The sequence below is a fragment of the Vidua macroura genome, chromosome 1 (genome assembly GCF_024509145.1).
Source record: "Vidua macroura isolate BioBank_ID:100142 chromosome 1, ASM2450914v1, whole genome shotgun sequence".
Taxonomy (NCBI): domain Eukaryota; kingdom Metazoa; phylum Chordata; class Aves; order Passeriformes; family Viduidae; genus Vidua; species Vidua macroura.
This window is the reverse complement of record NC_071571.1, coordinates 127,272,468-127,286,660: the sequence shown is the minus strand read 5'-3', so window position 1 is coordinate 127,286,660 and position 14,193 is coordinate 127,272,468. Positions and strand designations below refer to the sequence as shown.

Here is a 14,193-nt window from a genome sequence, read left to right as displayed (position 1 = left end):
CCCTGTCCTCAAATCCTGCTGCACAGGAGAAGACACACAGATCACACATACAAATGTTTACCACAGTAAAAACTTGCACTTGGCATAAATGATGGAGAGGTTGACAGAAATAGGAAAAAAACCATGAATTTAGAAACATTTTTATTTCAGCATTTCAGTATTATCTCCTGTCTCACAAAAACAGCAGACATACAGAGAAGGTCCCCTGTCACTGAGTCAAGTTCCTCACAAATAAGAAATACAGAAATAACAGTATCTAAGAGATTAAATCACAGAACAAATCTCTGTATTCACATCTATAACTAGAAAGCAAGATCACATTGGGTGGGAGAACAAAAAAATGTAACAGCTAGGTCAGAAATTAGTTGCGGTCCACCTAGTAGCAGAGTGATAAGGGAAATTTCACCATGCTTTTTTTAGACTAATTAATAGACCGTAAAAGAAAGAAGCCACATCTCTTGAGCAAGATTCCTCTGGTATTCATATCTTCATGCTGAGCTTACAACCTGAAGATGCTCCAAGTTTCTCAATTATTTGCAGCTTTTAACATCTGAAGATTTATCTCGTAATCTGCCCCTTGCCTATTTAAAGCTACAAGAATATAAATCCAGGATTTCCTTTTCATTAAGTTTATAGAAACTGTATAACATATATATTTGATTTATGTTATTTTATTCATATGCCATATTCCACTTTATTTTCTGTGAGATTTATTAATTGACGACTTGAGGTTTTTTCCATCAAATTGATTCTTAGAATTCCTTTAGGTCACAGTTCATGTCTGGAAGCAACTGAAGGACAAATCTCTAAACCAGAAGAGAAAACACAGGTACATAGCAAATGGGTGTATGGCATCAAACAGATGTCTGGTGTATCTTCAGCCCACTGTACTCCCAAAGGGACGACTGCTATATCAAGTTTTTTGTTTGACATAAAGAAAATTCCCAGCTGATGTTAAACATGTGCAACATTAAAAACATCATGAGAATGATGGCAAATGCTATAAGCATAGCAGAGCAGACTGCTTCCCTCCTGTGCCAAAAACAGCAGAGCTGACCCCAGGGCTCTGCTGTGGTTTATTTAATCCTGAAAATAAGTTTATGGGTAATCAACCTTCCAGCAGTCCACAATTCTTGACAGCTACTATTTTAAGCAAATGCACTCTATGTTTTTTTGGTCACTGAGCATTTTGTTCTTCTTAATATAAAGGCTCCAAGTGTGTCAGATAGTTAAGAGCTGATCAAAAGGACATGTGGCTGCGGGGGGCTGGGTGATGACGTATTTCAGCCTCAATTACTGTAGAGGACAACATGGAGTTCATACTTGAGATAAGATTCTCTGGGAGCATGTTGAGTAGTCTGAGGTTCAGTGTAGCTTGGGCACACAGGAAATTAGTGACTGAGGGCACAACCAAGTGCTCAGAGCTGAGACTGCGTCCAAATTCACACTTTGCAGTTGCAGGGGATGGATAACCTGAGAAGCTGTTCCCAAAGGATTTCAGGTAACTGAGCATTTCTATTCTTTTTCAGATGTTCCAGCTAGGCCAATCTAACACGAACATGGCATCTCCACAAAAGGGGAGTTACTTGAATGATGACTTCTTCTAAAACTTATTAGCATAACAATAAAAATTGTCAATAGTTCAAAAATGCACTCTCAGAAACTTGCAGAATTGATACTACTGCCAAAAATACTTTATTTGGAACATAAAGACAGACCTTATACTACACTACGCAAAGACAGACTTCAAATGATGGGTGACAGTTCTTTCCAAACCTAAAGCTGCAGGTGTTAATTATAAAAGTATAGCCTTCTCTGTAAAACTTTAGGCTCTTCAATAGAAAATACAAGACACATTCATAAAATCCATATTTTATTTTGTAAAATCCTTATAAATATAAAAGAATTGAATCAATTCCACTGTTTACAATAGGTAAGAAATACGTAAAACTTCTGTTTACAATATGAAGCAGTAGCCTTATTCCTTTCTCTTCTGAGACTAACAAATCCTTTGTATCCTTCCTGCAATTTGTAAACATTTTTCCACATTCTGTAGCTACTCACATAACAGGGAAACATGTGAGATCCAATCCTAAGTCTAAAAAAGGGAGTGAAAACATACAACACATTCCTGCTTTTCTTTTTAGTTCTGCTTAATGCCTTTTATTTCCCCAATGCTCTGTTTGTGTTCTTTTGTTCAGAAAATATTCAAAAGGCATTGGGAGGCCTTGCAGGATAGAATAGCTATATTCCAGGGAGGAGAAAACAAAAATTTCCACATATCTTAAACTAAGATAAAATATCTCTATGTCTATGTCTAATTTATTGTTCTAAAACAGCATATAATGTCAATCCTGATTGTGATTTCCCTCATGTTTGTTCATCTAAGATTAAATGACCCACTGAGGTAAAAGGCAAAGCATATAAAACCTATTTAAAAATTAATTCAAGGAGAGCAGTTATGGAAGATGGATTTGTCAGAAGTACTACAGAAACTGGTGTTAGTTGCTGCCAGTAAAATCTCTAGCTGCCTTTTTCAGGTATCACTCACTGGATTTCACTATGTAGTTCTCACAGCTTGAGAGTAAATATAATTCTATCCTAAGCTACATCCTATGGCATGCTCATTAATAAAAATATTTGGTGTAAAAAACCCCAATTATATTCAGATAAAAAAAGCTCCTGAGAGAAACACTGGCTCAAGTCAACTCATAAAGACAGACGTTTCAACATATTGCTATTGGCTGAGCTTTTTATTTGATGTTGACTTGATTCCGATGTCTTTGGCCCCCTCTGACTATTCTCTTTGGTCTTGGAATATAAGTGCAACCACTGAAGTTCAACTATGAAGCAGATCATCAGCCAGCACCTTGACACATTCTATACCTGGGTAGCACTGTGCTCCACAGCGAGATGAGAGGTAAGCAGCATGTGGTTCACACTGCAGTGTGCAATGGTCTGGAACAACAGTTATCCCTGCCTCTTGATTTGAAGTGGCAAAAGTCTGATGCTTGCATGGATATAGTGCAATAATCCCTTATTTTTCACCAAATGCAACAAACTGGATTTAGGCGCAAACAGCTCCCTCTATGCCTTTCCAGCTTGCAGTTTCCAGGTTTCAGGACAATTTCATCTTGTGACATTGGGAAATTCAGGAATACTTAATCTACCTGACATGATCTTGCAATATACAAAATCCTTATTATTTGCTTTTAAAAAACCCATCAATCAGTACATCATTACTTCTATGAAGCAGCCAGAATAACAGGATCATATAAATATCTGTTTTACTTAAATACTGCTTATCATTACTGTTTTTTGTAGGAAAGTAAGCACGGTATTGCATAAGTCAGCAATGAAATTACATCATCCTTGAAATATATTTTCTTTGAGAACAGTAATGTGAGGTTTTTACAGAAGCTAAGTGTTATGTCAGAGATCAGAAGAATTATCCCAGAACATCCTATACTGTCAATACTACCAAGGATCCTGTTCAGTAATTTGGTGGCAAAATCTGGGCAAGTCCTCCATCACATTTGACCCTTATGATTAGCAGTGACCTGTGTGCATGCAATGCTGATGGCCTGGTGCTTCCAAGCCAATGCACTCAAACTCAGTCAGACCTGTTAATATCAATGAATCTGTGATAACTCTGGACATACTTGCCTGTGAGAAATGACTGCATGGAAACCACTAATAAAACAACACCTATTAGTTAAAACAACTAAAAAAAAAAAATCATGAAGTATATGAAAATGAATTCAGCCTTTGGTCTCAGAGTGAGCCTACTCTGGATTTACTCCTTTAATTCCTTCTGACTTCTCGTCCCTTTAGAGGCTGGGGAGGCCGGAAATTTCTCAGCAAGCAGCAGGCAACCTCATCCTCAGCAGTGCTCAGGAGGCTGCGGAATTTGGCCAGCTGTAACCAAAAGACACATAAGGTTCAGCAGAAAACCCTCAGGTCAACACTAATCAAAAAGCATGTAAATATTAAAGGCACTTATCACGTTTTTCCACCTGAAAGAACAGAACTGTATTTTATTAAGTCATGAGGGGAATGGCAATTTCACCATTTCTATCCTTGTAAATGAAAAAGGGGATGACTACTGAGAAAATATCCCAAAATACATGCCAACATGAAACTGGGCATAAGGATTACTTGTTTCCTTTATTCACACTTTGTCTTCTATAACCTAATCTAAACAAGGGGTTATATATATATTTTTAGTTATATTTCATAGTTTGGAGATTCTGAAATGCTTTTTGCCAAAAGATAAGATTATGTTTCTTATCATACAAACATTCTGTGAATGGTTCCTTCTTCAAAGAATATATTCACAATTAACCTGGAAGAACCACACCAGGTGTGGTGCTACAGAAATCTTCTGCAACTAGCACTCACTCAAACCAGGAGAGATTCCAAATTCTTCTCTTGTGAAGATACAGGACAAGCAATGATTTATAACTCAGCATATGCTGATCTCAGCAGAAACCCCATCAGATCTCCATGTCTAAACCCTGGGAAATTTGAGCCTGATTTCTGACCTAAGTATAGAATTTTGTTTAATTTCTAATCTTTCTAATAGTTACTATTTCTACATATCATTTTACTTCACTCCTGGGTTATGAAAGGTAGGACAGCACAAAAACCATTCCATTATAATAGAGCATTTAGTTGTAATGGCACATTGCATCATACTGACATTAGGAGCAAAAATGGTCAATGCTATATTGCTTCACCCCATTCTGAAGCTAATGTTTGTAATTCAGGGTCCTGTAAGTTTCTAAAAACTTAAAAGCTATTTTTAATTTCTTTCAACCTGAAAAGTGCAACAAAAAGTCTGTAGTAAACTCTAAAGCCCTACAGAAATACAAACTTGAGGAATAAAATTAAATGGTAGAACAATATTAGTCACAGTGCTGACTGATCAATCGCAATGGTGGACATTACTGGAAAAAAACACTTCAGCTGCATGCATGTTTATATTGATAAGAATATAGCAATTTCTACTTTAATACATAAGACATAGCTAAAGTTTATGAAAAATTACTAATAAAGGATCACTATACTTGACACTTTCCCACACCATGTTCCCTGACCTTGTTACACGTGGCTGTTTATATAGAAATTTCACATTTTTGAATCCATTAGTTATAGATTTGCCCAAATAAGAAACTTTTAACCTGAAAAATGGCTTGTCTTTGGAAAGTTGGTACCTTAAGACAAGTTTTCAATCCTAGATCCAAACACATTGCAGTGAGCCTTATAAAGCCAGATTGAGGGGACTGAGGAAGAAATACAGATGAGAAAAATACACACATTGAGCAAATAAATGACTTCAAATTAGTTACAAACAGAAATCTGAGGTTTCCTAGCAAACAATCCATTCAGGGACCTGTCTTAACATTTACAGCAAAGACTGAAGTCACCATTTCTGCTGAGTAGATGGTCTCTACATAGAAATACTTTACACCTAAGAGGATCAGCCCGCTGGGTGTCACTGTTGCCAAGTTAAGATACAGCATGAAGCTTTAACAAGATATGTAAATAGACTCTTTTATGTCAAATCACAGCTTTCCTAAAACAGCCTAGCATAACCCCAACTTATTACAGTAGTATTCTCTTTTCACAATTCTAGTAGATTCATCAAGATTTATGTATTTAGAATGCAAGAAGACATTTACTACTTGTCTGCCAGATAAAAATGCCAAAGATGAGGTTTGAGCAGGATATGCAAATAATTAAATCAACTGGAATTCCAGAATTTCTAAGCATCACCAGAAATCTTTTCTTAAGTTCCCTATGGATTATTTTTGTTTATTAATTGTTAGAGTATGCAGATTCTTTTTTAAAATGAATAATTAAATAGCTGTTACAGGAAGAAAGGCAACTTTAGTCAGAATAAATTCAATATACAAATTTTGACTTTTGAAAATCTTGTAAGGTCTGCAGTGCCAAGGTCTGCAAAAACCCATAAATTTGAGTGGCATTTACAATTTCCATTCTTACAAAAGCAACATTTCTATAGCAGTGAAAAATCCAAAGATACCTGTTCAGAACAAACACTTATGGGCTCTCTCAGAACAATCCAGATGACACTCTCAAGAAGAGGTGGAACAGTGAGAGAGCCAAAATAAGTCCAGTAGTCCAGGGACTTGGGAAGCAGACAGCTGGGGTCAAAGTTTGTGAATAGTGCTTTTTTTCCCTGGAAAGAAATAAAAGAAAAAGAAATACCAGGGCAATATTATTTAAAAGCAAGAGGCCAAAGTAAATCATGCCAAAGGAGGTAGAGCTTGTTCCACTATCAAGCGGGCTGGCACCATCTTGGGTGATGACAGGAGGTCCTCATCACTGCCCTTCTGATGTGGTCTTACCTCAATGACAGCTTTGCTGTGACTTTCCTTGATTGCCAGCAGGACACCATGAAAGGTGTCATGTTAGCACAGGCTCCCCTAAGTTACAGCTGACTATGAAATGGAAGTTGAGGGGAGAAGAGAGAAGATGTTTGACTTTCAATGTGGTCTCTGTGGGGCTGGCAGAGTAACCCCACAGGTTACTGCCACTTGCTTCCCTCCCCACTCCTCCCAGGAATTACTTGCAATTCACTTGCACAAGCAATAGGTTATTTCTCACCCTGTACCTCATCAAAACAGAGAAGGAAGTCTTTCCCTCATCTTTTTTACAGCTTTCCACAAAGTATGTTTTTCCCCTGTTTCTATCCTCATAGCAACAGATTTATCAGAGACTGGGTTCTGTGAGGAATTAGCCATTTCCCCTGCTCTTTTACTGTGTAAAATTTTTTTTTGTCTACTTAGTTTTCAATTTAAACAGAATGCACATAAACCGTCTCAAATCAGGTATCAATCACTAGAGATAAGGAAATATGAAGCTGCAGGGAGTAGCAGCCAGGTATCAAAAAATAAAAAACCCTACCAAAAAATAAAAAACCCCAACAAAAGCAACCACCACTATTAGCTAGCATTCTTTTAGAAGCACTTGTTCACCTTGATTCTGATGGTGTCCAAGCGGTCAGTAATCTTGTTCAGTTGAGGGTTGCATTCACCAATCTATTAATACCAAAGAAAAAACAAACACTGGAGCTCCAGAGAAAAGCAACAAAAATTAATAAAAAAGCTAATGCATAATAAAACAGCTTTATGGAAGTGAAAGATCTGATGCATTTTGTGAGTACAAGCCTGTGACTAGCTGGTCCTTAGAAATAATACTGGTCATAAAGAAGATTCACTCCTTTGCTGATAGTATTCTGGGTACTCATAGTAATTACTTCAGCTACAAAAGAATTACAAACTTTTCACTACAGGGGTATAGAAACTATTTATATTTTATGTTTTAATATAAAGGATATTAGAAGTTACAGACTAACATAAAAATTTTAACTGCTTATAACATTGAAAACAATGTTCTTACATGAGAACATTCCAAACTGAATTTGTGTGCTAAGAAATCCAGTGACACTTCCCTTGAGTCATTGTAATGCAAACTGGAAAGACAGAATTACTGAAATACTGAAGCAGTTCTTTGCTTCTGCTGCGTGGAATGGCTCTCTGACTGTGCCAGCACCAGTACTAGCTGTTCTCAGGAAGCTGTGTCAGCCACCAGAAACCACAGAATTTACCAAAGCCCTATCTTTTGCCATTGATTGTGTGAAGACCCCATCTGCTTCTTCATACAGAATTCAGTGAAGCTGTTGCACGAATTTAATCTTAGAACAGGTAGAAAAGGCAAAAAAGGGTATAAAATACTTATTGGGAAATTCTCCAGTTTCTGGTTTTGCATTATTTAATTATTATTATTTTCTAGAAGAAAGTACCAGCTCAGAAACAAGCCATTACGAAAACATTAAATCAAGCTGTCTCCCTAAAGGAACATGCTAGTCAAGAACAAATTACTGGGATCTAAAGAGAGGCAACTGAATTAAGTTCCACATCTAATGTTGTTTGACTGTCTCGAAAAATCTGTTAAGCTGATATTTTTATTCTTAAAGGAAGCACAACTTTCTATATTGGCAGCTAAACACTACGAAGGAAATAAGTATAAAACAAGTATCTCTTTAGCAATACTTACACAAACCATAACCATTATCTCTTTGGGCTTATAATGCAGATTTATTATGAGGGCTGAAGCATTCTCTTCTTACCTTCAGAAATACAGCCATGACTGCTAGTCCATCTGACTGACAAGCTGCCTCAACAAAACTGGAATACTTCTCTGCATTCCAATGGACCACATGAAGCTGAAAAGCAAGACACAGACAGCATCAACTTTCACTGAACTCAAGTAGTGGCAAATTAATATTACAACTTTACTTTTATTTCACTCTTTTGTATGCAGAATCATTCAGTGTTCTAAATGCAGATATTTAATGAAATCAGTAAATATGTAGTTCACACAAATGGCAAAAGCATTTCCAGCAGCTGAGATTATTAAAAATTTAGCAGCAATCGGCACACCACAGTGCCTGTCAAATTGCTGTTGGGTCCCCAGATTTTGAACTGAGAAGTTAAGAACAAAAAAAAAAAAAAGCCAATGGTTATACAACTAGAGGTTTTTAATCCATTTTTAGTACAGCTGATTCTAAAAAGTGATTGAAATTCATGAGGATGTCATTAGTATTTTACTCCTCTTTTTTCTTTAATCAAGCAACATTAATCATCCACATAAATGGCTAGAAAACAGGCAAATACACATTAAACTTGCACTGACCCCTTTTCCCTTCTTTAGCTTAAGGAACATCAGCATTTCATTTTTGACACTTTTCAAATGTTATTTTCTATGACTACCACTAGTGATGCCCTTACAAGCAGCTTAATTATCTCAGATTTGAGCATTTGCATTTCCAACATGCATTATTCTGGAAGTGTCCTGTCGTAGTTACTTAAGAAGCTTAAAGACACTACCCAGCCAGGAGAGAAGAGGAAAAGCCTGTGATGTCTATTTCCATGCCACTTAAGTACCTCCTGTTAAATTAGGTTTGCTAATTCCTGACTGCAGTTCATGACAGGAGCTCCTGGTTCCCAAGAAGTTCCAGGTTGTTCCAGCCTTGAGCAATGGTCTGACTGCCAAACTGGAGAGAGCACACTCACACAGCACTTAACTCTAACTACTTCATAAACATTAATTACTTTCACAAATCCTCAAAGGATTAGTAAATCTTATTACACATAATTTTTAGTTAAAGATGCTCAGAAACAGGGCATGAGATTGGCTTTTCTAAAATTGGTGACCATCTTTTCAGATTTTGAACTTCAAGAATGCTGAAAAACAACTCATTGAATGACTTAAACTGGGATGAAGCCATGAAAAAAAAGTTTTCCTTTTGGAACACAGCACCTACAGGACAAGTAAAGTAAGAACAATTTAGGAAAGCTGAAACCTGCTTTAATGGATTTCTATGTGAAGCAACATCGCTGCATGGGTGAAATAGGGATCTAGAAGTATGAAGATTTTTATTCTTAATATCAATCCATACTTAACTTCTACATGTTACAGTTTTCCATATCTATAAAATGGAACTCTTACTTGGTCTTACTTGACATCAGTATTTTAAGTATTTGGGCTCTAAAGTGCTGAAACATTACTTGCAGCAAGTAAGGAATCCCACTGTTGTCAATAATAATACATGTACAGCCACGATGACACACATGATGGCTCACAGCTTTAGAAATCCTTGAAGGAAAGTTGCTAAGAATATTATACTTTAAACCAGGAGGAGAACATAGTCCACTAAACCTCTCTCAAGTACATTAATATCCTGGGGTTCATAGTGTCTGCACTGCTCCCTATTATAAGTTCACAGAACCTATGTTGAACAATTTTTAAACAATTACATTTTTACATATGCAGAAAGGAAACAGATACTCTCAGTCAGAAATTACCTTTATTGTGGATTTGAAAAAAAAAAAAAAAAACACCATCAAAAACAACCCAACAAAGAACAAAAATTCCCACAGCTACTAAAAGCTCACTCCCACTCCCTCATAGCTTTGCCAAAAAAAAAACCCAGAAGGTAACCCTCCAAAAACCAGAGCCCCCAAACAGAGTGTGAAACACTTTTGGGTACAGACCCATTCTCAATGGCTTGTGACTTCTCTAAGGAATATATCCTGTCTTACCACCGTGGCGTCACTGCAGCTTGTGAAGAGACCTTGATCAGACCGTATGCTGTCACAGAGAATGGAGCCACGGATCCCTTCTGCTTCCTGGTGGGCTTAAGGGTCAAACCTTGCAGTCTTCTTTACCTATACATTAATTCTTTCTTCAATTCAGTCGATGCTTTTTCTTCAAACCTTGCACATCTTCCTTACAAAGGTGAGCACTGAAAACATCTTCATGTCTCCTTCTGAGGTATTTTCTTTTGTGTGAACAATATTCAGAAGCCTTAGTTTTAATTCTGAGTTTCTTATCCCAAAGCCAAAGTGACATCTAGAGAGCTTCTTGTGGAGGGTTACCCAACCAACAGGTAACAGAAAGGCTTTTAGACTGGCTAGAAATTCAGAGATATTTTCTCGTTCCATCTGGTTTCTTAGATGCGAAACATGTATTTTCTCAGCTAGAAATTTGGGATTGGTACTTAATGGTTTTAAAGCACCTCTATTAATTCTTTATATTCCATCTCACCTGGTTCCTGTGGAAAACATAAGCCTTTATACACTGCAAATGTCACTTTTCCCCATTAGTGTTAGAAAACCAATCTTTTTTCCTGACCAGTATCTCTTATACAATTTCCAGTAAAATCTGATCACACCACAGTGCAACATTACATCTCTTTCTTCTATAGTATTATGCCTTTTATTTGTCCATTTATTTTTACACTTTTTACTTCTTTTTAACCCCAGAAAACTCTGACACTGTCTGAATCATATGTTTTTAAAGATATCAGTCTCCTGAAAATATTCCATGTTACTTCCATTTGCAAAGAGGAATCTCATACTGAGAACTTTCTCCTGCAGATTACTCTAATACACCAAAGAAGACACAGCAGAAATGAATGCTCCATGCCAGAGAAGATGGTGCACTTCTCCCTGTGGCACACCACCTCCACTGAAGCAAACAGTACCCCACAAACAGCAGCCACCCCACAGACAGCAGGCATCCCACAGATATTAAAGCATGGTTCTCAAAGTCATAACCACCACATTGCTAAGTGCACCACAAAATGCAATGTTCTTAAGTCATGCACAAACTTTACACTACATAGGCCCCGAATCCAATAATTCTGTGCTTTGTCATTGAAGATGACTTTGAAAATGTTCTCCAAGGAAGAAGCAATGAAAGACAGAGTTTAAAATAACTCTTGAACATTAAGTCTTGCTCTTATCAAGCTCTTGTCTTCTGTACTCCTTTTTTAATCCTCTGCAAAGCTTTCAAAGAGGTTCTCCTTTGAGAAAGGACCAAACATGCAACACTTCAGGAAGACCACTTGTCCTTTGATAAAATGAGGGGAAGATGAAAAGCAGGAAGAGGAAGGGCAACATTATTTTTGCAATGGAAAACTAATCACAAGCTTAGAGGTACAGATAACGCCATGTAAAGCCTTACCTCTGCCGCATACTTCATCCCATCCACAGTGTGCTCAGAGCCAGCTTCATCATTTGATCCCCAGTGGAAGTGAATCTGGCGCAGCCTGTAGGTCCCACTGAGTGGCCCCCCAGTCAGCACTGGAAACCCAAGCAGAGGAAAAGGCTTCACTGAGAGAACGGGAGTCTCTATCCACATCCTCTAACCTCACACCAAACTTCAGTCTTCGGACACTCCTCTGCTCCTGCTCCTAAGTTGTCTCAGACGGCTTTTCATTTCTTGGAAGTGCTACAGAAACCCTCACTTGTCAAGGATATGACTATGAAAATTGCATTTATGGGCAGATTAGAGGGTTATGGCCCACTAAAGGGTATGCTGTTATTGTCAAGGTTGGATATTTCTCAGAGAATGGGAAAATACTTATATTTTTCAACACTCAAGAGTTTCCTGTCTTCATTATATTCAAAAGAATCACTAAGAAATTAAGCTCAAAATATAGGTTTTATGAATAAGGAGCAGGATCATACAAATTTAATGTCAGCAGAATTTATTTTCCTCTTTGAAATTTGGTGGAAAATAGGAGGAGCTGAAATTTTCAGGACTCTTTCCTTCATTTGCAACTGGATCCAGTTATATCAGATTGAAGTCTGAGGAAAAGGAGCTTATATTAACATAAATAAAATTAAGCCAATGCTATATGTGCATTGTACAACTGCAACATTACTGACAATTAGCCAGGGCTGGAAACCATGCCCTATGAGGAGCAGCTATGTACTTTGGGTTTGTCTAGTTTGGAGAAAAGGAGGCTGACGGGTGTCCTCACTGCTCTCTACTTCTGCAGAGGGGAAGCAGAGAGGGGGCTGCTGGTCTCTTATCTCAAGTATCCAGTGACAGGACTCATGGGTAAGGCTCAAAGCTGTGCCAGGGAAGATTTAAACTGGATGCTAGAAGCATTTCTTTACCACGATGGTGGTCAAACACTGGAAGAAGCTTCCTAGAGAGCTTGTCAAAGCCCCAGGCTTATCAGAGTTTAAGAGGCATTTGGACAATGCCCTTAACAACATGCTTTAACTTTTGGTTAGCCCTGAACTGCTCAGGCAGTTAGACAAGATGATTGCTGCAGGTCCCTTCCAACTGAAAGAATCTATTCTATTCTTTCTATTTATATTCTGTTCTGTTCTAATTCTATTCAAACTAACATGCATATGGGTGGGCTTTTCATTATTTTGCTTTTGCAATGCTCATAGTTTTCTTGTCAGACTTAGAATCAAAATATCTCTTCACAGAGCCTGGAATATGAATTACACTCAGAGAGATTCCTTATTCACAGCAAAACAAATCACTCCACTCTCCCAACTCTTTATGTCCTCTTAGTGTTTGGGAATCAATCTGGAATAGTTTACTGGCTCATTACAGTAATTTTAAGGGGCAATTAGGGGAGATTTAACCAGATGTTTTTTAAATTAAGAGCAGTAGGGAGGACAATAGCAATTTTTTCTCTCTTCTAGGTTTAGTGCAAAACCTACACTTTCTTAGGAACAAAATACACCAAAATAAAGATTGAAGAAGAATTTTTAAGTTGCCTATTTGCTAACACAAGTATCTTGGATAATGAACAAGAACTGGGACTGTTTATTCTGGGGAAAAGTATTTAACTTCCTTAAAGCTTCAACTCAAAAAATATGCATTTACACAGCTTATAAACTTAGCAAACAGAGGAGATGGAGCAGTGGCACTTTTAAATTCTTTATTTTAAGGACGGTAAACTTCAATGCAAATGATCCTAGAAAAGTGTAAAGATCAGTGTTCTAACTGGCTGAGGAAAAACTATTATGTAGAAATGTACCAGCATAAAATACTTATGCTGAAAAATGTGGAAAATGGCCTGTTGATGTATTTGTACCACATCACACAATGATGGTAAAACCATTTCATTCCAACAGTAATTAAGGAAGAGGGTAGTCAGAAGTTCTTAAGGCAAATATCAGTATCTTGAATTTTGAAAAATACCGGAAGAAGATCAATAGAGTAATTTCAAAGAATGGAGCTAATGTGGTAGCAAAGAGCATAAACAGACTTACACAAACGGTTATAGACTTGACAGCCCAGTTCCAATGCTGACCAAAGTGAGGAAATAGTTCATATGGGAGTAAGTTAATAATGCATTAGAAGATGCTAATATATTTAGTACCAACTAATTTGATTTTTTTTCATGAAACCAACACATGGCAGGAGTTCTTACTTCACAGAGGTGCCCAGAAGCCAAATTTGGGCCCTAGAAAATTCAGTATTTTTTGAGCAATGACCTGAAAGAAAACAAAAACAATACTGATAAAGTTTGTCAGTGACAAATATTAGGGAAAATAGTGAATTACTCAATTTATGGTTGTGGACTGAAGAATCTGGTCCATACATAGAAGACAAGGAGTCTACTGAAGGAGACTGAATATTCCATCTGTTAATTATCTGATCAACATCTGTCAGTGCTTTGCCATGATATGAACTGTATCCTTGGAGATATGGCCTGGGGAAAGCAGTGAGAGGAGGATTGCATTACCATTGCTTTGGTACCAGGGGAAGCCTAGAGAAACAATGTGCTCAGACCCTGTCAATTCATGAAAGGAGTTAAAAGAGTGGAAGAGGTTCTTGGTGTAT

At 37.3% G+C, this 14,193-nt stretch overlaps 1 protein-coding gene across 5 annotated transcripts in view; it reads right to left on the bottom strand.

Annotated features, from left to right (window-relative positions):
* Positions 1–1,856: 1,856 nt before the first annotated feature.
* The window catches only part of LOC128813397 (transcription factor E2F5-like), a 42,343-nt gene continuing 30,006 nt past the window's right edge, over positions 1,857–14,193 (bottom strand). For 2 of the 5 annotated variants that reach the window (XM_053988500.1, XM_053988533.1), the window contains 5 exons: positions 11,560–11,678; positions 8,159–8,254; positions 7,005–7,067; positions 6,050–6,205; positions 1,857–3,918 (listed from right to left, as the gene is read on the bottom strand). In XM_053988500.1, the coding sequence (XP_053844475.1) occupies positions 3,805–3,918; positions 6,050–6,205; positions 7,005–7,067; positions 8,159–8,254; positions 11,560–11,678 (548 nt within the window). In that variant the 3' untranslated portion in view covers positions 1,857–3,804. Of the gene's footprint in view, positions 3,919–5,216; positions 5,286–6,049; positions 6,206–7,004; positions 7,068–8,158; positions 8,255–11,559; positions 11,679–13,619; positions 13,656–14,193 lie in introns of all 5 variants that reach the window. The other 3 variants (XM_053988491.1, XM_053988523.1, XM_053988513.1) reach the window with 3 other exon arrangements.